The sequence below is a fragment of the Petaurus breviceps genome, unplaced genomic scaffold, assembly GCF_028583685.1.
Source record: "Petaurus breviceps papuanus isolate PSGF00001 unplaced genomic scaffold, PetGlider_PUasm1.0 77, whole genome shotgun sequence".
Lineage (NCBI taxonomy): Eukaryota > Metazoa > Chordata > Mammalia > Diprotodontia > Petauridae > Petaurus > Petaurus breviceps.
The window spans coordinates 11,150,148-11,173,317 of record NW_027186492.1 but is presented as its reverse complement, the minus strand read 5'-3'; the positions used below and the strand labels follow the sequence as shown (position 1 = coordinate 11,173,317).

The 23,170-nt window shown below is 38.2% G+C and overlaps 1 protein-coding gene across 5 annotated transcripts in view; it reads left to right on the top strand.

Annotated features, from left to right (window-relative positions):
- The window catches only part of AKAP6 (A-kinase anchoring protein 6), a 620,041-nt gene extending 598,441 nt beyond the window's left edge, over nucleotides 1-21,600 (top strand). For all 5 annotated transcript variants that reach the window (XM_069105978.1, XM_069105977.1, XM_069105976.1 and 2 more), the window contains 2 exons: nucleotides 10,012-13,433; nucleotides 20,348-21,600. In XM_069105978.1, coding sequence (XP_068962079.1) covers nucleotides 10,012-13,392 — 3,381 coding nt within the window. In that variant the 3' untranslated portion in view covers nucleotides 13,393-13,433; nucleotides 20,348-21,600. The remainder of the gene's footprint in view (nucleotides 1-10,011; nucleotides 13,434-20,347) is intronic.
- The last annotated feature ends 1,570 nt before the right edge of the window (nucleotides 21,601-23,170 follow it).

Genomic DNA, 23,170 nt, shown 5'->3' with positions numbered 1-23,170 from the left:
GCTAGATTACAAAAGATTGCATAATGTATGAGAAGAGAGGAAGTGGAGGCCACAGAAGTGGACAGCTTTTTTCTAGAACTTTGTCTGTAAGAAGAAGTGGTATATGATGTTAGTTTGTGGGGATGGTAGAGAAGATTTTTTTTAATGGTTCAGAAGACCTAGATATGTTTATAGGCAGCAAGAAAAGAGCCAATAGAAAGGGACAGATTAAGGATAAGAAGATGGGAAGTGACTGTGAAGCTAATTTACCAGAGGATAAGGGAGGAAAATGGAATGAATAGCTTGGGGAAAAATGGAAGAAATAGAAATAAACATTTCATTGCTAAAAGAAAAAAGAGTTGATGCAAAGTCAAAAAAATAGAAAAAAAATTAAAACTGTATAAGAAATCTATCATCAAAAATAACTGTCCTGGAAAACAGGGCAAAGCATAATAATCTAGGAATTATGAAATATCATGAAGATCATAAAAATGTAATAAAATAGAAAACTTAAATTCTACATTTCAGAAAATTACATGCCTCCCATATTAGAACCAGAAGATTAACAAAATCCATTTATTGTAACTGATATAAGTCTAAATTACAACTCAAATGGAAATGCAACAGTCAAAATCCACAACAAAGAAAAGTGTATTGCAAGTGGTTGGGGAGATAAATTCTATAGAACCCTAATGGGAATTACATAGGACTACATATAAGTTACCAGGTAGAAAAGAAAAGATTGGAAAACACCATGTTGAAAGGGAAAGAAAAATGGCTTGTAACCAGAATAATTTATCCAGTGAAGTATGGTATAATTCTACATGGAAAAAAGGACTTTTAATGAAATTTATATTTCTAAACTATACTACTGAGAAGTTTTTAATTAGGCAGACATTTTGTTAGGTAAAAACAATGAAGAAATACACATATACAAACATGTTTCTGGTGATGGAATGTAAGCTCCTTATCAACAGTTACAATTTCATTTTTTTATCTCTTAACACCTAACACAATGACTTGGCACACAAAAACACATAAATAACGATTACTGATTAACTGGGTGAGCTGGGGAGAACTTTAAAATATAATCTGAAAACTAAAAGGGGTTAATAAAGATTAACTGTTTACATTCTAATAGGAGAAGAAGAGACTAAAATAGTCCTTCGAAATTCCAAGGGTTACAACTCCAAAAGACCCATGATGGAAAATGCTATCCACATCCAGAAAAAGAACCATGGAGTCTGAATGCAGATCAAAGCACATTCCTAGCTCTCTTTTTTACCTTCTGTCTCATGGTTCCTCCCATTGGTTCTAATTCTTCTTTACAACATGACTAATGTGAAAATATTTAATATGAATGTATATGTAGGGCCAATGTCAGATTGTACACCATCAGGGGAGAGGGGGAGAAATTTTAGAACTCAAAATCTTATGGAAGTGAATGTTGAAAACTAAAACTTAATTAATTAAAAAAATTCCAAGGACTTCTAAGGATTAATGAGACAAAAAAAAGAAAAACTGGCTTGAGGGTTTAAAAAAAAAGATGCTCACATACAGAAGAAAAACTCTAGGGAAGGAGAGAGGAACAAGATAGAAGAACTTACTATTTCATAAAAACTGAGCTGCTACAGAAGATATTATTCAAATATAGAATGGAGTATAAAGGAAATAGAGAATTTCATTGGCATCACTCTTATCTGGGGGATAGGCAAGGAAAGTTTATATTTTTTCTTTAGGTGAATTTTAAATATGTCTCTATCCATATATTAGCAATACAAATTGTATATGTATAACATTTAATGTAAATTTGTATTTCATATAAATTATGTGCACATATATGTGTGCTGTGTGAATGTGTGTGTGCATGTGTGAGTGCATGTGTGTATGGAGGCAGCTAGATGGCTTACTGGATAGAGCACTGGGCCTGGAATCAGGAAGACCTGAGTTCAAATCTGACCTCTGATACTTACTATCTGTGTGACCTTGAGCAAGTCACTTAACCCTGTTTGCCTTAATCTACTGGAAAAGGAAATGGCTAACCACTCCAGTATTATTTGCCAAGAAAAGCCCATGGACAGTATTGGGGTGCTATGGTCCATGAGGTCACAAAGAGTCAGAACCAACCGAACAACAGTGTGTGTGTGTGTGTGTGTGTGTGTGTGTGTAATGCTCACATCAGGTAGGTCCTGTTTGATAGCTGGATGAGACAAAAACTTAGATGTACTGAGATGATAGTTTTCACTCATCCACAAATCAGAAAATTTCAGACCCAGGGAAACTGAGACCTAGAGAAATAAAATGACTGTACTAAAATCATATTCCACTTTACATCCTAGAAAAGTTACAACCTATATTATGCTCTACACAGCTACAGTTTGTCATGATTATTTTTATGGCTCATACTCATTTATATGACTTATACATTTCATCTTTTTCCTTAGATTATTATCTTTATTTTTTTCATAACTCCCCAAAAGGCCTGTGGATCTCTGTGCAAAATTCTTGCACACAAAACTTTGTATCCACTCTGTTATAATTAATAAATTAGTGTTTTTACCATAAGCCATGTAACTCTATCTTCTCCACCCAGCATCATTACAGCTGCAGCCATTCATTCTTCTCTCCATTTCCCACTATAAAGAGACTTAGAACCACTGAACTAGAATTATTTTGGTCATTTGATGAGTGTCCTGGGTTCCATAAAATTGGCAAGAAAACCAGAAAGGATGGCAGATAGAAAAAGTATATGGTCTTGCTAGTTGTGAGGAATGATATACAAAAATTCAATGCCCAAGGGAATTACTAATAGGAACAGATTTGATTTGAAAATTTATGGCAAAAAATGTTGCGCTGCAAAGAAATCTTGGTCATGATGAATGCAATAAGGTCATACCCCTGTGCTAACCATGTTATTTCAGTCTGTCTGATCCTAGAATAAACAAAGGAGAATTGCTATAATTTACTGTTAGAAAACACTCTCCTTCCCAGTTAGAAAAGACCTAAAGATGAAATCCTATGTAGGGAGGTCCATAAAACATATGGGAAGAAAGTAAACTTGAAGCATCACCCTATGTCTTGCCTGCCTTGGCTTTTATTCTAAAAACATGGCTGCTACAGCAACTTAAAAATCATTGGAAGTTGAGACTATTTGTCATGCTTATTACAGAGAAATCCCAACAGGTCAGATAACGCTTGGTTTTTCTTTGCTTCTGATCTCTTTGTCCAAGAATTTCCACTGATATGGGTTGTTGGGTTAGGTTTGCTATGAGAGCATTGCTTTATGTATCTGGATTAGTTATTTCCTCATAGTTAACATTAACTGTCAAGGCTAGTGATCTCCAAAATCTCTTGATTACTTCTATCAGTAAAAAAATTGTAGTTACTCATGCTACATTATATGTGTGTACATATGTACATATATGCATATGCACCTATACATGTATACACATATTTATTAAATTTACATATATGTATACTTATGGACTAATATAAAATATGGAAAATAAATTTAAAATAATTAAAGATGAAATAACAGTAATTTGGAAACTAATATATAAATATATTTTGCTCTTACTAGAAATAATACTCACAAGTTATTCTCTAAAATGCAAAACTGACCCTCCAAGGGATGCGTGTGTAGCCACAAAGTAATCTGAGAGGCAGGGAGTGGTCTTGCTGGGAAGGGGGTCAGTTTTCCCTATAGTCTTGAAATCTCTTCACAACCTGACCCACTTCTGTGTTTTAGGCCTCTTTGTGGCTGTCCTGCCATGTTGGCCTAAATTTATTATTCCTCACCCATAATGCTCCATCTCCCATCTCCATGACTGGAATGCCCTGGTTTCCATCAAAGCTCAAGTGCCTCCTCCTGCTTTCTTGGTCTCTCCAGCTACTAGTGACTTCCCTTTAAGGTTTCTTTCCATTTACTTTGTAGGTATACACACACACACACATGCATACATACATACATACATATTCTCTCCCTTATTAGAATATAAGCTACACGTGGGGAAGAAAAGTTTTTGCTTTTTATCTGTATCGCAATTACCATCACTTTAATATTTATCCATTGGATTTAAAGTGGAAACATTTGAAGTTTTAAAAAAATTGCAACAAGAAAATTCTCTATCTCAAAAAAAAATCCCCTCAACATGAATAGCTACTTAAAATAAGTTTCTTGGGCCTCATATTAGTCAGTTTGGAGAAATAAAATTCTTTTGTATTATTAACTCATCACCAAGTAAGAAAATGTTGAAAGAAATGCATAAACTTTTAAAGACAGGCTTTTTATCCACATGCCAGTAGTGAATGCCATCATCTTCATTAATTAGCATTTATTGGATCCATCCATACTGGTTACTATTGCTAAGGAAAACATTCAAACAAAAGGGGAAGTGGCGAGTGGGGGGAAGGAGGAGAGTGAGAGAAAGAGGCAGGCCTTAGAGAGAGCCTTAGGGAATTCCTATAACTTAGGAGGTAGGAAAAGGAATTTAGTGATATAAAGTAGTAGTAATAACACTGGATTTGGAGTCAGGAGACTCGATTCAAATCTCACCTCTGACTATAATTAGTTTTGTGACTATTGGAAAGTAATTTAGCCTCTGAGGTCTTCCATGCCCTCATCTATAAAATGATGGAGTTGGACCAGATGACCTCTAAGGTCCCTTCTGTTTCCGAATACTATGAATCGTCTGTCTAACCATTTAGCTCTAACATATTGAATGACTGAGTTAGAATTCATAATGTCATGCCAGTCTAGAATAACAGGCTTAAGCTATTAAGGTAATATTTAATGCAAATAAATGTAAAATCATACACCTTAAATGTACAGTCCAAAATTTGAACTGCACAAGTATAGGATGTGGGAGACCTTACCCAGAAAGTACTTTACACGAAAACGATCTCAACATCATTTTAGACTACAAACTCAATTTAAGCAAGTAGATAAACAGCTAAAAATCCATGTTAATAGCACTTTTACCAGATCAAGTGAGGTCCCTATCCATTTTTCCTGAGAGGCATACATAGAAAGTTTAATATATAGTGAACTATTAGAATTAGTTATAGGATCTCTGATCCTAAAAGCATCTATGATCTTACTGATATGAATGTTCCTTACAAATATACATGGCTGGGTAATCTAGTGCAACCTTTGTCCTTATCAAAAGGACATTAGCTTAATACAAGGGATTGCTCTAACATGCTAGGAGCCTTCCTTGATGTCTCTTGACTTCTTAAAGAATTTATGGGTTGTCTATCAGTTAGCCTTCATTTGCATAAGGAGTTTTCCATCTTTTTTATTTTTATTTTTAGTAATAATAGATAGTATTTATAAAGTGTTATAAGTTTTGTGAAGTGTATTATATGTATTATCTTCTTTGATCCTTGCAACAACCCTGTGAGGTAAGAGCTATTATTAGCCCCATTTTTACTAATTAGGAAACTGAAGTCAACAATGGTAAAGTGACTTGCCCAAAGTCACATGGCCAATAAATACCAGAGATAAGATTTGTATTGCAGTCTTTCTGAGTCCATGTCTAGTGTTCTATCCACTATATTTTCTAGCTGCCTAAGATTATATGTACCCATGAATCAACCAGTTATGAGAAAGAGGAAAAATGGGCATCTAAGGCAAATATTTCCCATTATCTTGTTCTATAGCATTTTTTTTTTGGAGAGGGACAGGCAAGGCACTAGCAAAGCCAAGTGACTTGCCCAAGGTAACACAGTAGTCAATTTTAAGTGTCTGAGGCCATATTTAAACTCAGGTACTCCTGACTCCAGGGCTGTTGCTCACTGTGCCACCTATACTCTCTATAGTATTTTTCAAACTGCATCAATTTTATAACAAAGTTTATGTCCCAAAAGTGTTTATATTTTTGATCCAAACCTATGGTTTCAATGGTATATTCCAAGTCCTAATGCAGATCAGCAAATGATAATTCACTGACATTTAGATTTGCCTAAGAACACTGAGAGATTAGGTGATTTGTCCAGGGTCATATCCCCAACGTGCCACAGAAACAGAAGCTGAACTCATATGTTCCAATTTCTGAGGCTGGCTTTCTGCCTACTGTGGCATGATGCCTTCCCTTAGATGTTACTAGATCACGTGTGTGCACATGTCCACACACTCACATGCACTTCCTTTGGACTGAGTTTTCAATATGTCTCTCCTTGCCACATAGAAGCATTTAGACCAAATCTCTGGAGCCAAAAAGCTGGATCAGAGAATGAGCTCCCCAAGTTGCATATAAACCAAATCCCAGATTTCTGTATGTCAAGCTCTTGGTGTGGCATGTCTCAAAATGCATCCATATCATATGGGGCACCATTAGAAATTGCCATGCCAAGTAGTAAATCCTATCAGAGAATGACAGGCTCTTACCCCCCCCCACCTTATTTTTTAAATTGAAAGACTAACTCAATTATTTATTAGTACTTCCTTAGAGTACAGTGTCAGCACAGACAATATTTGAAATTAGTATACTATTTGATTAGACTGATTGATTGTTCTTACAGCTGAGGATTTTAACATTCATTAACCATGCTAACCAGTCATTAGTACTTCCTTTATCAGCAAGCAAAGAATAAACAGAAATTCTAATAGAAATTCATCACAGAGAATGTACTCCATACCTAAGCAAGTGTTATGACTGCCAGTGTATTAGATTAACTGCTATAATATTGGCAGCATAAAAGATTTCTGTTATAAAATTTAAAAATATCCTTTAATTAATGTTTACTTTGTAACTGGTCTCTTTTACACTTAAGTAGGCTATACAGATAATCTCTTACATATCCAGCATAATAAAGTGCTAATGGATATTTTATACCTAATATGTTTGTGTGTGATCCCTTAACTATCAGTTTGAAGAAGGATTGAAGACTTATGCTTCAGACAAATCTTTTTTTTCCCACTACTGAGGAATTAAAACATTGAAACCTGTTTTTTTCCCCCAACCAAATTGTTGAAAGAATTTGCGATTCATAATATAAAATACTTATAATGGAGCTTACAATGAATGAATGGACAGATGAATAAAATGAACAAAAGAGCATTTATTAAATGCTTACTGGGCAACTAGGTGGTGTAGTGGATAGTGTGCCAGCTCTGGAGTCAGGAGGACCATAGTTCAAATCCAGCCTCAGACACTTGCTAGCTGTGTGACCCTGAGCAAGTCACTTAACCCTGTTTGCCTCAGTTTCCTGATCTGGAGAAGGAAATGGCAAACCACTCCAGTATCTTTGCCAAGAAAATCCCAAATGGGGTTGTGGAGGGTTGGCCATGACTGAAATGAGTCAACAACAAAAGTGCTTTCTGTGTACAAAACACTATGCTAAGAGGGTGGCTAGGTGGCACAGTGAATAGAGCACCGGCCTTGGAGTCAGGAGGACCTGAGTTCAAATCTGACCTCAGACATTTAACACAAAAGCTAGCCATGTGACCTTGGGCAAGTCATTTAACCCCAATTGTCCTCCAAAAAGAAAAAAAAAACTATGCTAAGAATCAGGGGTACAGATAGAAAGGCATGAAAGCCCCTGTTCTCAGGGAGTTCATCTTCCAATGGGGGAGACAACACATATGGGAGTTCTCATCTGCAAATCAGATGGAAAAGTCCTATAGTACTTAGGATGCAGGAGCACAGCCAATGGTAAGGCATCTTCTATAGTCGTTTCCACTGATTAAATCAGATCCATTTCTAATGTGAACCATTTGAAAATGCCAATGACTTGATTGTTAAGAATCTTCTTTTCTGAATCTTCAATAATTTTGACTACTGAGGAAGCAAATGTCTGATCACATCTCCATAAAAGTTGATTTTCTTCATGGTGGTGGCAGGGGCTAGGCTGGAAATGGGGTCAGTGGTCTTGTGGTGGGGGCCCACTGCTCTCTACTAGTCTTAAAAGACATGACAGTTGATGTGTTGCTAGAGTTTTGACCTATCTAGTGTATGCTGGTCTTGCCTCTCCCTCAAGGTCCCTCACTGTTTCAGCTAAGATGACTGGCCTGCTGGTGAAGATGCCTGGCCTCTCCTGCACAGGGGTTACTCATCTGAATTATTTTAATGGCAAGGCTTTCTCTGGGCCAGGGCTAGTCCCAGGGCTCTTGGGCTTACATGCCCTTTGATGGAAGTTGGCCAACCACTGGTGGTGGTGGTAGGGAGGTTGTTGGTACATTTGCTGCAGAGGCTGCTCCTTTTGAAGATGGCCTGAGGACCAGGAGCCAGGGCCATGGAGTACGCTGCTGTGCTTTGGTCTCTCTGGCCTCAATGTCCTCAGCTCTTTCCATCAGGGTCTGGGGACAGGTGGTGGTCAAAGTGGTGGAAGTGATTTGACCTGCCTGGCATGTGCTCCCTTTGATTTCTCCCTCAAGTTCCTCAGCTGCTTCTGTTAGGTAAACTTGCCAACACAGACATACACATAGCAATACAGCAGAAAGAGGCAACATTGTATAGCTGGTAGAAAATTGACTCAGAGGCAGGAAGACTTCACTTTAAGTTCTACTTCAGGTGCCTCTTGACTGTATTACTCGGGTCAAGTCACTTAACCTCTGAGTATACTCAGGCAAGTCTATCAACCTCTGAGTTTCGGAGCAGTCATTGATCCTTATGGGAGTAGAGGAGAGCCCTCATCAGAAGCTCCCTATACTGATGAAATCACAAATTCGATAAAAAAAATATTTACCTGGCATGTACTCAGTATTCCCTCCCTACTATGAGATAAGGAGCAGGCTTCAAGAAAGGCTATACCCTTCGTGGATACCCCCACCCTGCTCTACAGAAGTACCAACACACCTACATGGTCCTGTTTAGGGGTGGCTAGGTGGTGCAGTGAATAGGGCACCGGCCCTGGAGTCAGTAGGACCTGAGTTCAAATCCGGCCTCAGACACTTAACACTTACTAGCCATGTGACCTTGGGCAAGTCACTTAACCCCAATTGCCCTACCTTCTCCCTCAAAAAAAAGAGAGAAGTGTGGATGAGATTTCTAGGGTTGTCTGTACATATACCTAAGTAGGATCCTATGTCCATATGCATGTTGTACTCATCCGCTTGGATGTTTCTGGAAGTAAGCTCGTTTCAAGGTGAAACCTTTGGCAAGGTAATGTGGTATAGATGAAATAATTCCTGAAGACCTCGGTTTGAAATTCTTCTCCTTTCCCCACAACACACTCTTTGACCAGAGGCAAGTCAGAATGTCTCTGAGACTCAGTTTTCTCATCTGAAAGTTGATAATAATAATATCACTTACCCCATGGAGTTGTTGTCATGCTCAAATAAGGTAATGAATATAACATGCTTTGCAAATATAAGCACTTACACTGGCATCCCAAAAGTCTTAGTGTACTTTTAAGCTATTAAAATTAATAACTTTAAGCTATTAAAGCTTAAAACTGTACCAAGACTTTTCGGTCACCTTTGTAGAAATGTCATTTATTATTATCTAAGAGGAGTTGGGAGTGCTTTTTCCCACCAGTGGCTGCAGAAGAGAAGATATTTTCTGTCAGTCTTCACAACAACCCCATGAAGTAGGGGACATTATGAACCTCATTTAATAATTGAGGAAACTGGGGCAGAGAGAGTTGACTTGCCCAGGGGCACACAGCTAGTAAGTGTCTGCGGCAGGATTTGAAGGCAGGCTATCATGCCTCCAGACTCAGTGAATCCGCTATGCTGCCTTCCTGCACTAGAAGAAACATATATTAAGTGTTTATGATGTGCCAGGTACCATGGTAAGTGTTGGGGTTATATACACAAGCAAGCAAGACAATCTTTGTCCTTGAGGAGTTTGCATTCTAATGGGGGAGATGAAAATGGGAATGGGGATCAGAATATACTCCCACAGTGGCATTAGAGGCCAGATTCTGGGTATAGATTGAAAGTAAATATGAGACCACATTTGCCTTGACTTTTAACATCATATTCATGGTGTGTTTTTACTGGAAAGAAGAATCTGATGTTAACCAATTAAGAAAATAAACTGAGATTTTTTATTATCTTCTTTTTTCTCTCTCTTTTGTTTATTGTAGGAGGTTTTGAATGTGATTGACCATGGCCTGATGGATCTAAATGGGACAAGTGAGGATGCCCTAGAATGGGATGAAACTGACATAAGTAATAAACTAATCAGTTTAAATGAAGAATCCAGTGATCTTGATCCAGAACACACCCACGCACACACCATGCCAAACTTGAAATCCGAGGTGGAGGATGCAGGCAGTGAGGACCGAAGTTATGAGGAATATGCTAGTGACCAAGGAAGATCCCACTATGGCTCTAGCATCACTGCCCCCTCTAGCCCCCATATCTACCAAGTTTATAGCCTTCACAATGTCGAACTTTATGAAGAGAACCACATGCCATTTCTGACAACCAGCCCCAACCTCCCCAGAATAACTCAGCCTAAAGTTTTAACAAAAAGTCTCAGCAAAGACTCTTCATTTTCATCCACCAAATCTTTGCCAGACCTTGTAGGTGGTATTGCTTTGGTTAAGCCTTGCACATGCCACGGAAGAGACATGAGTCAACATTCTGGGAGTGAGAGTGGCATCGTCAGCGAAGGGGACACCGAAACCACAACCAACTCTGAAATGTGTCTGCTGAATGATATGGATGGACCTCCGAGTAACCCTGAAACTGAACACCCAGGTCCTCACATGAGTGATGTAGTTAACATATTAAAACAAAAAATTAAAGACGAGGAGGAAGACATTAAGCCTCCAAATAGTTCTCAGTCACCCGTATCACCAATGTGTTGTGTAAATGGAAAAGATGGAGATTTAAACAGTGTTACCAAGCATAGCCCTGATTGTTTGGAAGAAGAATTACAAGGAAAACATGATGTGTTTACATTTTATGATTACTCATACCTCCAAGGCTCAAAACTCAAATTACCAATGGTAATGAAACAATCACAGAGTGAAAAAGCACATGTGGAGGACCCATTGCTTCGTGGTTTTTATTTTGATAAAAAACCCTGCAAATCTAAACATCAGGCTACAGAGTTACATCCAGATGCAGCTCCCCACGAATGTATTCTGGCAAGTGTGCCCCATGAAATGGATCCCAATTCCTGTAAAAGTGGCAATGGAGAGAAGTCATTACCAGGCATGCAAAATGCCAAGCAACTCCCTCTACTCTTTCAAAGCTCTTCCTTGGAGTCCCTTTCACCCGGAAGTGACTTATTTGGATCAGGCATCTTGAAAAATGGTGATGGCCTTCAACGGAGCACGTCACTGGAAAGCTGGTTAACATCATATAAAAGCAATGAAGATCTTTTTAGCCGCCACAGCTCAGAGGACATCAGTGTGAGCAGTGGTTCAGTTGGCGAACTAAGCAAAAGAACTTTAGATCTCCTAAATCGACTGGAGAATATCCAGAGCCCCTCGGAACAAAAGATAAAGCGTAGTGTTTCTGACATCACTCTCCAAAGCAGTTCCCAAAAGATGTCCTTCCCAGGCCAACTGGACATAGCATCCTCTATCAACGAAGACTCAGCCGCCTCTCTCACTGAACTCAGTAGCAGCGATGAGCTCTCCCTTTGCTCAGAGGATATCGTACTGCACAGAAACAAAGTCCCACAGGATTCAAATGCATCCTTCCGGAAACGTATTACCCACTCAGTGGCGGATGAGAGTGATGTCAATGTCAGCATGATCGTTAACGTCTCCTGCACCTCTGCTTGCACAGATGATGAAGATGACAGTGACCTACTCTCCAGCTCCACCCTCACCTTGACTGAAGAAGAGTTATGTGTCAAAGACGAAGACGACTCCAGTATTGCAACTGACGAGGAGATTTACGAAGAATGCAATCTAATCTCAGGGCTGGATTACATCAAGAATGAATTGCAGACCTGGATTAGACCAAAATTTTCACTGTCGAGAGAAAAGAGGAAATGTAATCTCAGCGATGAAATTCAGTGCAGCAAAGATAGAGGCAGCAGTGAGACATCTAACACCACAGATGCCCTGAATATTGAAGCCCTTTTGAATGGCTCCATAAGGCGGATGCCTGAAAATAACGGGAATGGTAAAAATTCATCTAAAGTGCATGAGATTGGGACAAAGAGAGAAAATAAAAAGAATTTTCCCAAAGTCAATAAAGATCCATTTGTAGATGATATGGAGAATGGCAATGTCGAAAGCATTCCAGAAAGACCAAAGGAAACACCAAATGGAATTTCAAAGGTGTCAAAGGATCTTGTTCCAATTGAGAATGAGGCTTTAGAGTGTGAGAGCTGCATGTGTGAAGCGTTTACAGATAGCTCTGATGATTCAAATGTGGAAGGGAAGGAATCTGTTCCTTCACCTTCCAGGAACCCTCCAAAGGAATGTCAAAACCACTCAATTTCTGAAATTCAAAGTGCAGCTTCTATTCCTACTGACACGTCTTGTCCAGAACATGCCACTGAAACCAGTGTGATCAACAAACCAGATCCAGCATTACTAAAATCTTCATCTGACAATGCACCCAGAACAGCTGAAAAGCCTGCTGATCACTCCCCAGCATTGGAACCCAGTGAAACAGAAGAAAAAGTTGCTATGGATGACAGAATTTCCTGTTGCAACTGTGAGTTGGATGCTTTACATAAACAAGATACAGAAGGTTGTTCAGTACACAACTTTGTTAAGGAGATCATTGACATGGCTTCAACTGCCCTGAAGAATAAATTCCAACCTGAGAGTGAGGCAGCCACTCCCACATCATTAGCTCAGATCAAGGAAAAAGTGTTAGAGCATTCTCACAGGCCCATCCAGCTCAGAAAAGGAGACTTTTATTCCTACCTTTCCCTCTCATCTCATGACAGCGACTGTGGGGAGGTCACCACCTACACAGAAGAGAAAAGCCACTCTCTGTTGCCACCTGACTTCCCTGAATCGGGCCCAGATGAAAAAGAGGATATTGAATGTTTCTTTGAGGCTTGTGTTGATGATGAGGAAGGTGAACAGCAATGTTATTTCTCCAGTGAGCCCCCAAAGGAAGCTGTGGTGTCAGAAAAAGATCCAATTTCCCTAGAAGGGACTAAAGCCTCCTCTAACTACAGTGGGTTTTCTTTCTCGAGTGATCAAACTGACACGGGCACTCTGAGTCCCACCTCCCAGAAAAGATCTGACATTGGAGAGGAAATGTGTAATGAGTTTGGTACTTCAAACAGCTGTGAGGCGAGTTCAGCCCTACCTGCTGCTCCAAGCGAGAGTAATGAAGAGAGTAGTTCTGGGAAGCCAGGTGGTTCTGGGATGCTGGAAGATGGTTGTGCTGCTTTAGCCAAAAGTATAGTTCCAGGCCTCCCATCGAAGGCAGAACAGATGAAAGACCAGGCTGTATTGCACCCTAACAGTAAAACGTTAACCTGTGAAGAAAACCTCCTGAACCTTCACAACGACCGGCATATAAATATGCACAGGTAGAATGTAATCCTCCCCGGGCACATAAATCATCTCATTGAAAGGTATGTGCAGTCTTTATGTGATTAAAGATACATGCATTGTGAAGGGGAATGACACTCCACAGGAATACCATTTACCATATGCAGTTCCTATAAATGACTTGTTAAGTAAATCTATAAATACAGTAATGCAATTTTGATCCAACTCAACCAGCATAGAAGAAAAGGCTAAATTAGGTTGACTGGAGTTGCTATCATGCTAGAAATCTAGGTACAGTAAGCTGAAATAATTCCTGTGAGAAAGAAAGAAAAATAGAGAAGGAAGGAAGGAAGGAAGGAAGGAAGGAAGGAAGGAAGGAAGGAAGGAAAGAAGGAAGGAAGGAAGGAAGGAAGGAAGAAAGGAAGAAAGGAAGGAAAGAAGGAAGGAAGGAAGGAAGGAAGGAAGGAAGGAAGGAAGGAAGGAAGGAAGGAAGGAAGGAAGGAAGGAAGGAAGGAACTTTTTCTAAATTGGTGTTTAATTAAGGATGTGATGTGATGAAAAGAGGGCTGGATTCAGAATCAGAGAACATCAGATGGAATTCCTACTCTACCACTTCTTGTCTGTGTGGTCTTGGAACAGGCTATTTAACCTCTTCATTTGTAAAATAAATGGATTGAACTTAGCCTGCAAGGTCCCTCCAGCTCAGAACCTATGGCAATCTTTTTTCATTATCTCATGCTAGCTAGGGGAACTGAAGCATTGAGATAATAATAGTTAAGATGTAAATAAGTCAAGTTTTTCAAAGTTCCTTAAGCATATTTTCTTATTTAATCCTCACAATAAACTTGTGGAGAATCTGTTATTATTATCCTCCCAATTTTAGCAGATGAGAAAACAGGGACAGAGAGTAGTTAAATGACATTTCCAGGGTCACTCAGTTAGTACTTCTCTGAGATAGGATTTGAATTCAGGTCTTCCTGAATTTATTTCCAGTGCTTTATCTACTATTCTACCTAGCTGCCTCAGATAATCATCTGAATGCTTTAGCCCCTCTCCTCCCAAATCTGACATCGATAGTCAAAGGAGTGCCCAAATTAGGATTAACCAAATTATATACTTTTCACTGATTTCACTTTTCTCTGTGTAAACACCATCAGTTTGTTAAATCATTTTCCCCCTTTATACTAGCATATTGTTGCTTTCCCTCTCAGATTCTCTCTCATTTACCCCAAATAGTTCCTAGTTTGTACATTGCTACTCGTATATTATATTCTCTCCCCCATTAGAACTTCTTGAACATTAGAATATGTGAGAGCCTTGAGGGTGGGAATCATTTGCCTTTGTTGATATCCTTAGCACTTAGAACGGTTCCTATCACATAGTAGGCACTTAACAAGTGCTTCCGTGATTGACTAAGGAAGAAGATTTGGATGCTTTGAGATGAGCAGCCTTTAGGTTAAGGATCATGCTCCAGCCTGATTTGCCTTGGATGATACAATCTACAGCTGCTTTTATCACAGATGATTCCCCAGTAACATGTTATGCTTTCACAATTACTGAAAAAAATGGCCCAGTTTGAGAAATAAAGTAGGGGGAAGGCAACTCGATGTTATTTTCAGTTTTGAATTAATCGGGGCTCTTATTTTACCCAAACATACCTGAGGCCCCAAAAATACAGTGCAGAAAAAGTATGTGACAGGTTAATAGAATTTGGGTAAAAACAGAATTTTAAAATCTTGTCTGAAGATGACAGGTTGGTTTCCATCATTTTTTAAAAAACTCTCCTTTTAAAATTCCACTCTTCATATTTAATAAGACAGTTATTGATTGTTAAATTTGAGGTGATATTATATCCATAACTGAGACAAAAATTCCATTTTTCCCATTTCAAAAATCCAGTGATGAATACTCTGTCTCAGTCTAGTTTGAAGAAGCAAAATCTGAGTTACCCAATGTGGGAATTATATTTCACGAAAGTATGAGCTCCCAGTTGGCCCCCCTTTAGAAGCTTAATGTTGTAACCTAAACTCGTGCTATAGGAAATGAATTACAGAAGCAATCTACCCTAATTTGTTAACTTATTCAAATAACAGTTATTATACTTAACTATGCTAAAGATTATCTTTTTTGTGGCAGATTGTTTATTTTTTGATGAGCCTAATTACTGATTTTCTAAAGGTAATTTACATTTATTACAAATACATCTTTTAAAATGTGACAGATAAATGTTGTTCCCATAATGTATTATGAAAAAAGTTACTATTTAAAAACACATTATTTAATTTGAAAGATGAATGGCAAACATCATTATTTTTTTCCTGTTAACACCTGTGCCCTAAACTCATTAAAATGTGTGATTCTGTGTAGAGCTGTAAGAGGTGGAGGTGGGGGGCAGGGGGAATCTATACCATATATATATAAACCCTAAAAATAAACTCAGTATGCAAAATTGGAGAAAGAAGCTTGACTTAGTAATGTAGCTCAACTAATTTTACACTGTTTCGAGCTCTATTTACATTGTTTGGGAATGAGAATAAAAGCAGTGAGAGAAACATATTCTCTATTAAATGTGTCCATACTCTAATTACATTCTTTATCAGCGTGCAGTAAAACTGACCATTAGAAGACAGTGAGAGCAATTCCATAAACTTCTCCAAAACCACCTCGGCTGGCGATTATGCAGCTTGCTTTGCCAGCCTACAGAGGGGCTTAGAAGAGCCCAGCTGAATCTCTTTTCTCAAAGGATATAAAAGCTTGAAAGAAACAGCACTCTGAGCATGACATCATGTGACCATGACCCCCAAGTCACCAGTCACGCCAGGATCTGGAAGCTCATATTCAGAGCACGACAAACTCCAAGCACTAAGGAATCCTGTTCCCCATCAGATTTGGAAAGCACAGACTGCTATGCCTTGTGATCTTTCAGGAGTTTATTCCTCGTCCTTTGTAAGGGGCAGGCAACAGAAATGACAGCAAGCTCTGCTTTTGAAAGCAGGGGGAAAGAATCTTCTGATGCAGTCCCAGCATCCTATAAGCAGGGCCAGCATAAAACCATCTAGTCAATGTTTTCTAAATCCGGAGTGTTTCATTCTTTGTATCTGTATCCCCAGAGCGTAGCAAAGGGCCTGACATGAGGAGGTACTTAATCAATGCTTACCCATTGGATGACTGGGTACCTGCTATGTGCATGGCATACCTCTGTTCACTATGGAGGAAACGGGAACCAGATCTCCATCACATATAACAAAACAACAACCACAATAACAATAATTCCTGGCATTTATGATACTTTAAAGTTTGCAAAGCACTTTACATCTGAGTTTCATGGCAATCCTGTTAGGAACTGCAGGTATGATTTTCATCATTATCATCTTAGAGAGGAGGAAAATGAGGTCCACAGACTTTCTCATAGTTACAGAGCCAGATGTCAGAAGCAGTATTTAAACCCTTGTTTTTGGAAGTCTAGCTCTATCCATCATTCTATGCCTTCTTTAAAGCAAGGGTTCTTAACCTTTATCATGTCATGGGCCCCTTTAGTAATCTACTCAAGTTTATAGATACCCTAAAAGAACGATGTTTTTACATGCATAAAAAGACACACAGGATTACAAAGGAAACCAATTAACATATCATCTTTAAAAAAACAACCAAAAAACAAAAACAGGGCATGGACCCCAGGTTAACTCCTGCTCTAAAGCTATTTTTTAAATAATCATTCAGGGAGCATTGATTAAGCATTTACTAAGTGACAGACACTATTCTAAGTACTCAGGATGTAAATGGAAAGTGAAAACACTAAATACTAAAACGCTATTAAAAAGCCATTTGCACCAGGGTTAGGGAATTTTGCAGTTTTGTGCAAAGCATCTGAGGACTGGATTTTTCTGTTTTCATGCAATTGTTTGGGCATTGTCCCCAAGCTGTGTATTCCAATTCTGCCCTGAGAGCTCTGTGACCCAGGACATATTATTTAACTTCTTTATGCTTTTCCTTTCTCATCTATGCCCCCAATGCCGAGGTGCCTTCAGGATTAAGGTAATGAATAAATAGGAAAAATGACCATAAAATCTTTGGAAAAAAAGAAAGTGCTATGTATATAAAAGCTTAATGATCGTAATTGTTCTTCCCAGTAAATGCGGTCAAGCAAACGGAAAAAAGCTGCGTTTCCATTTAGACTGTTTGAAAGGCAGTCAGTCAGAGAATTCTTTTACCAAGACACTGTTTTTACTACACGAAATTCAATTTGCCGGCTTTTCCAGAAATAAATTCTGAGACCATAAAAAGCCTCTATTTTATAATGTCATCCTTGTAAGTCTATAACTTAGGAGAAGCAGATACAGTCTGCAAACAGGTAACCAAAGAAAACCTTTTACCTACAAGGAATCTAATTAAAACTCACCCTCAAATGATTGAGGAGAAAACTTGATCTAAGCCAACCCAGTATGCATGATGCAGTTGCACTGGTTTCCAGGCATACCGCTGTGCTTTTCACTATTTGCCCCTATTTGCCATGTTTCTATAAAAATAGAGAGGTCAGTTACAGCAAATCACATCAAAGGAAAAGGTAACTGGATAGATCCAGATATTTCTGCTTAATTTGGAAGAGGCACATAATGCATGTCTGGAGTGCCTCCTAGGAACTGCCTAAGAGATGTACTTTGCACTAATCTTTTCGCTGTATTCTGACAGTTATTTCTTCATAATCCTCATCATAAGCCTCTGCTCTGTGATGAATAGTTTAACCCTAAACTTCAGGCTGGAAAAATTCTAGGGTTTAAAATTTTAACTCATTACTTACAGCAGAAATATACTCCATTTGAGACTTTACTTTCTTGGGATTCCTTCCTGCTTTTTTCCTTTTGGCTGTAATATCCCTTCTGTTTTTCTGATCAACAAATATGAGAGGGGCTAGTCTATAGGACATATACTTTGGGAATATGAATGCATATACCTGTATATGTATTATACTAATCAGGGTACATAGCACTACAATGTGTTATACTACATATAATTAAATTACATATTATGCATAGTTTATGTAAGCACAGGGTCATTTTCAAACTGATTGCTACTCAGCATCCTTAAGTAATCCCAAACTTCTTTAAAGCTTCTCCAATGAGGAAAAGAGGAGAGAATGGGAAAGGAAAGGAAAGAAGAGGGGCAGTTAGGTGGTGCAGTGAATAGAGCACCAGTCCTGAAGTCAGGAGGACCTGAGTTCAAATCTGGTCTCAGACACTTGACACTTAACTAGCTATATGACCTTGGGCAAGTCACTTAACCCCAATTTCCTTGCCTTCTCTCCTCCCAAAGAGAAAGAAAGGGGAGAGAAAGGGTGAGAGGGAAAGAGAGAGGGGGGAAGAGAGGGGGAAGGAAGGGGAGGGGGAGAGGGGAGGAGGAGAGGGGATGGGGGAGAGAAGGGAGGGAGAGGGAGAGGGAGAGAGATTTGGTCCAAACTCATTATTTGGGTATTCTTTGAACTAAGGATCCTTAACTGACCTAAACTTGAAATTTAGATTTCCTTCTATCTTAGGAAGTTGTTTTGGCCCATTTGAAAATAGGAAGGCAAGATGGTGTTTTTACAGATTTGTAGTCAAACCACAAAATGTAAAGACTTAACTAAATCTTTTTTTTTAATTTTCACCATGTTTTCTACACCTTGAACTCTTAGTTATGAACAAGTAGTTATTTTAGTTTGCTTTCAAGGATCTGAAACACATCACAACTGATCTCTTTTTTTTCCTAGATATAGCCCAGTAACAGGCATATTTATTTGCTCAAATCACATCTAATCAATAAGAATCTATTAAGCATCTGCTACATTCCAAGCAGTCCCTGCCCTAAAAGTGATTAAATTCTACTGAAGGAAAAACAACATGTTTATAGATGAGTGGATATTGGAAACACAGAGATAGGAACTGGACCTATGATGGCATCAGTGTAACAGATGTTCTAATGAAGAAATTCTTCCTGCCAATGCAGCTCAGTAACTTCTCCACAATTTATAATCTTGGAAAGCTGGCTAGAGAACTGAGAAGTTACATGACTTGCCCAAGATCACACAGACAGTATATAGCAGAGGCCTAGGACCGCCTTCCTAGCTTCAGGGCCAGCTCTCTGTTACATCACACTGCCACTCGAGGATGTATACAAAATAAGTTCAAAGGGATTTTGGCAGGAGGCAGGTGAATGAGTTGAACAACAGGTGATTCAAGAAAGGCTCTTTCAGGAAAAAGCACCTGTACTGAACTCTGAAAGAATTTAGAAGCTCTAGGTATGGGCAACTGCCCTTTAAGTGTTAACTCAAATAACTGGGATGTGGAATGCTATAACATGGAGCATGGGGGACAATGGGTAATCAGCCTGGAAATATATACTGGAGTCAGTCTATAAAAGGCTTTGAATGCCAAATAGAGGAGTTTTTATTTTATTCTAGAGGTAATGGGGTATCGCTGAAGCTTCTTAAGCAGAGGTAGAGTCACCTTATGAGACTAAAACACATGTCTTTGTATAAATCCCCCACTATGTCAGTGAAACCACAAGCATTTTAAAATCAGAAGTCCACCTTGTAAAGAAAGTGAGTTTACTTTTGGGACCAGGGTAAGTATTCCTTATCCCTTTCTGCGTAACTGGGCTTTAGAAGCCTCACATTTTCATATTGATTGGAGCATTCTTTGTGTGCTGAAAAATAAATAAATAAGCCAGTTCACAGACAATAATGAGGATAGGGTCCAGGTAAAAGGTCAAATTCGATAATTTTCCTTGTTACTTTTGAAACAGAGGTTTTAAAAAGAAAAAAAAATCAATAAATTTCCCACATTAATTCTAAGACATTATTGACACTCAAGCAAGGTTGTTGAAAACTCTCCCATTCATACTGTTTGGATGCCTACATTGAGAGATGACCACCAGCAATCCCCTGATAGCTGTCTCCAGTGTATACTGCAAATGTAATTTCTGAAATGTGCTATTACTTCTTTGTTTGTTTGTTTCCTTTCAGAAGTCTGGTTGCACTCCAGGTGCAGGCTCATCCTCCTAACCCTGGGATGGCCTTGGGTTCCATTGTGTCACTGCCTTTTGTTACACTGACTCCTCCCAAGATAAATATTCCTTCCAAATGCAATTCGTCCATGTGGGCTTTGTGATTTGGCTGCGTGGTGCACTGGTCCTCCTCAGATTATAGTTTTTTCTTCCCTTTTCTTTTCTTGTTTGAAGTATAGCAAAGCCATTTGTTTTCACAAGGATTCTTGTCCCAAGCTACCTCTACTGATCCTGTGTTCCTCAGCTGGACATTTCCGTCGGCTCTTCTCCTGACTGTTCTTTAAAGTTCTACAATTCACCAAATTGCAAGTGTATTCAATTCACCTGTTTAGAATGATATCTGCAAATGCTTTCCTATGTCATATCTCACATATAACAAATTTCTGGTATAATGCCTATGCTTATTAGAATGGTTTGACCTAAGCAAATATTTGATTTGATTTGATTTCAGTAAAGGAAAGAATCCTTACTCTTTTTTGATTCTGACCATGATAAATAAAGTAATTTTTTAAAAGCACTATTTTATTTATTTCATTTAAAAAAAAGACCTATGCAACACTTCAAGAAACAACTACACAGTGTTGTATGTTATAAACTGGTAACATTCTACTATTGAATTATGTACAACATTTTGGTTTTTTATGCTTCTTGAGGTGGTAATAAGAAAAAAACATTTTTTTAAAAATGTGTGCCTTGCTGTATTTCTTATACCATTTATTAAAAAAAAGCTGCTTTCACAGTAAAATTATGTTGGTTTGAAAGGAGGAAATAGCAAGGTTAAGATGTGTGAATAATTTCTGTATATATGTATAACCAAGTGCAAACATTGATGTATAATGACAGTATAAGATGCTTTCATGTTTTGTGATGTCTAGTGATGTGGAAAATATAAGCCTTAAATCCATTAGATTGCATGGTAATTAGAACTGGCATAATAAACATAGTTTATTGGGGGAAAAAAGCCTAATCAGTGATCTCTTCTACCTGTGCTCCTTTAGAAAGAAATCTCTGCATCCTGTTCTAGAAATAATATACAGTTTTGAAATTTCAATACTTGGCAAGAGGCTTTGAGTTACTTTACCTAAATCAGGGATTGTAAATGGAGTCTTCAAAGTCTAAAGGTCTTTCTCATCATATACATGTACATATCAAGATTCAGTAGCATTCTACTATAAACTCACTGCATCCCCACCACCACCAATTAATAAATATTTATTCAAGACTTTTATTTCTTCTTTATCATTAATTGATTGTTGATTCATTTCAGGGTTTTTACTGCCTTTAAATTCCACTCATTTACATAGTTCCCCAGGATTAATTTCATGTGTACAAATATATGGACCTTTTAAAAAAAATAAATCTAGACCAAATTACGCCAGTGTAGACAAATTCACATGGAATGTTCATCTAGCAAGACAACTTCACAGAATCATAGCATTTAAGAGTATGAACATACTTAGGAGGCCATGTTCCCAGAAATGCTAAAGAGGATGATTGACATGCCTAGGATTTTTGTCAGGGGCCAAGCTTAAACCCAGGTCTTCATGTCCCAGAGGCCAGCTCTCTATGCATTCTACCATGCTTGATCATATTTTTTTTCCTTTGTATCATATCTCTGATTTTATTAGAATAGGGAACTCCTCTGAGCAAACTTCTTTTTTACTAATTCAGATCAGACTTGTTAAGTAAAGCCTTAAGTCTTAAAGAGTTATCTGAGAAACTGGTAAGTGACTTGCCCAGGGTCACACAGTTAGTATGTGTCAAAGGCAAGATTTGAACCAGATCATCCAGACTCCTAGGCCCCCATTTACTTTCTACTTCATGATGCTATCTATATTGATGTATATATGTATATTGTGTACATATATGTATGTATATTTACCCACAAGAATTTTTAGTGGATATAAATTATGCTTTTGTATGTGTATGCTTTTGTACATAGATATATGCATACTATACATACATACTCTACATGCACAGAGAAACATTACATATCTCTATCTAGGGAATTTATGTGTGTAGAGACAAATATTTTCATAGTTAGCATGATCACTGATTCAGACAGAACGTCTCAAATGATTATATTCTATACCTCAACTATATCAAAGGAAAAGAAGACAAGATATTTTCTCTTCAGTGCTACTTTTTAGATCAGGAATTTATAAATCACTTACTGTTCCAGAGGAATCTAGGTAAACAGTCCATAGATCCCTGGGCCTAGAGACAGGAAGGTAAAACTCATCGTTTACTTATTAGAATCAATAAGTCAATTAAGCAGTATGTATTTATTTGAGGATTTGCAATGTGTTCAATCTTGCCATAATCTATGCTCAACAATGAGTCTAAGAAATGGAAAGGAATTTCAGGATCATCTAGTTTAACTTTCTGTCCAAATTAGAAATCATTTCAATAACATACTTAACAAGCGATGAGCCATCATCTAATGGAACACTCCATAATGGGGAACTCACTACTTTGCCAGAGACTTTCTCTATTACTGAACAATTCTTATGTGTTAGAACATTCTTATATTGAACTAAAATTTGTATTCTAACTTCTACCCATTGGCCTATTTCTGCCTTCTGCAATGTCTACTCTACTTTCCATGTGCTAGCCCTTCAAAGGTTTGAACAAAGCTATCATGGTCTTCCTCACTAAATTTTCTCTTCTCAGTGCCTTCAACATTATCAAATACACCAAAAGAAGAAAGGCCATTTTCTCTTAAGTGGTTCTTTGCAAGTAAGGCATTTATTAAGCAGTTACTCTGCCAGGTATTTTATTG